This window comes from Haplochromis burtoni, unplaced genomic scaffold (genome assembly GCF_018398535.1).
Source record: "Haplochromis burtoni strain Fernald_Lab_line unplaced genomic scaffold, NCSU_Asbu1 Contig_16, whole genome shotgun sequence".
Classification (NCBI taxonomy): Eukaryota; Metazoa; Chordata; class Actinopteri; order Cichliformes; family Cichlidae; genus Haplochromis; species Haplochromis burtoni.
Window position 1 is genome coordinate 480,114 of NW_024582377.1, and position 1,593 is coordinate 481,706.

The 1,593-nt window shown below is 46.3% G+C and overlaps 1 protein-coding gene across 1 annotated transcript in view; it reads left to right on the top strand.

Moving 5' to 3' along the window:
- The first annotated feature begins 646 nt into the window (after positions 1-646).
- Positions 647-1,593, top strand: part of eml1 (EMAP like 1) — a 52,679-nt gene continuing 51,732 nt past the window's right edge. The window contains exon 1 of the mRNA XM_042218176.1: positions 647-834. Within this exon, the coding sequence (XP_042074110.1) occupies positions 807-834 (28 nt within the window). The 5' untranslated portion in view covers positions 647-806. The remainder of the gene's footprint in view (positions 835-1,593) is intronic.

Genomic DNA, 1,593 nt, shown 5'->3' on the forward strand with positions numbered 1-1,593 from the left:
GAGTAAATGGAATTACTCATAAACATTGTCTCTGACTTATTTATAGGAAACAATACGCAGCACTGACCGAGTTTATGTTTGGCTGTCAAAAATGCAGTCTTGACGAGTCATTTGATCCTGGAATTTGCTTGGTATCTAAGCTGCTTGAGGAGCTGGGAGCAACGCAGGGTTTCTCCATACAATCCTCAATGAGGCACTACTGCCCTCTGCAGGAAATAAAAGTGACTACTGCCAAAAATGCTGAGCTTTTCCGCCAGGCCTGGGCAAACCTGTCTCTCAAGGGATAAGAAGTTTACTGAAGGGTTTCTGTTACAGGCTGGAGGGATGAGGAGAAAAGCACACTGGAAAACAAATGTGGCTCTGGTTATTTCATAAGGAGTTTCTTAGGAAAATGCTTAGCCTGCCTGTTTTGTCGGAGGCAAAGTGAAATAAAACTCTTATCTTTTTTAATTTTAATGATTACATGTGCTTTCAGTAGAAAGCCTGTGACATCATAGCTCAAAGGTCTGTCATATCTAAGAGAAACAGTATCCCAAGTGAGGGCTGTAGTTACAAATTTAGTGTCCAATCGCACGGTGTCCGATGTTTGACTGGCATATCTAAGGGCCACTAGCCAGATTGGGAGCCAGAGGGAGAGAGTGAAAGCAGACAAGGCGATAGAGAGTCTTAGAGTGAAACAGTCTAAGAGATAAAAGTAGAAAGCAAAGAGTTGGACCACACATTGAAGGAGGCACAAATAGAGAAGAAGCAATCAGCTGCTTACACCTAACTGACCAGGGAAGACGCTGTCCCGAACCTCTGCGGCCATGTCTGACTGTGAGGGGCTCCCTATGGGTAAGAGGAGCCTGAGTCTGCGTGACTTTTGCACGGGAATGTTTACGCATGTGTTCGAGAGAGATATATGAGAGTGCACATCTGAGACGTGCACATCTTGCAGGTCTGGAAATTGGATTCTGTATCATCTGCATTTGCTTCTCTGTTTTCTTTCACTGTGTGTACATTTGAAGGAGGGGAAGGATTTGGGGAGTGGAGGAAGGGGGTGGTGGTGGTGTGTGTGTGTGTGTGTGGGGGGGAGCAAGTGGGAGGGGTGGGTGTCTTTCTCAGCCCATCCTGTTTTAGTCTAAACCCTCTGCTGGGACAGCTCACCCAGCAAATATTCAACTGCAGCGAGGGGCCTGTTCAGCTTGAGGCCTTATATGGAAACTTGGAGCGAATTCCCTTTTGGTTTCATCAAAATGCAGAATGACTGCCCATAAGTTTTAATGTGAGATGTGCAGGGAAGGAGAGAGAGAGAGGAGGATGAAGGTCAGGTTGGATTAAGGCAGGGAAGTCCCGGCAAAGCTGCGCATTTTGTCGGTTTCTCCAATTGTTCCTGTGAGAAGGATGTTTGGATACAGCAGTGCTACATGTGTGCCACAGCATTAAGCTAAAGGTCATTTTGTGCAAGTGCAGCCAAGCTAAGAGAAGAGATGAGGCCTTACTGCTTCCAACAGAAACAATCAGTTATAAATAGAAGCCTTTCCCCTTGTCTGGTCCTTTCACTCCTGCACTCTCTCACTCATGTTTCATTCTCACCTCTGTCTACCCCCCCCC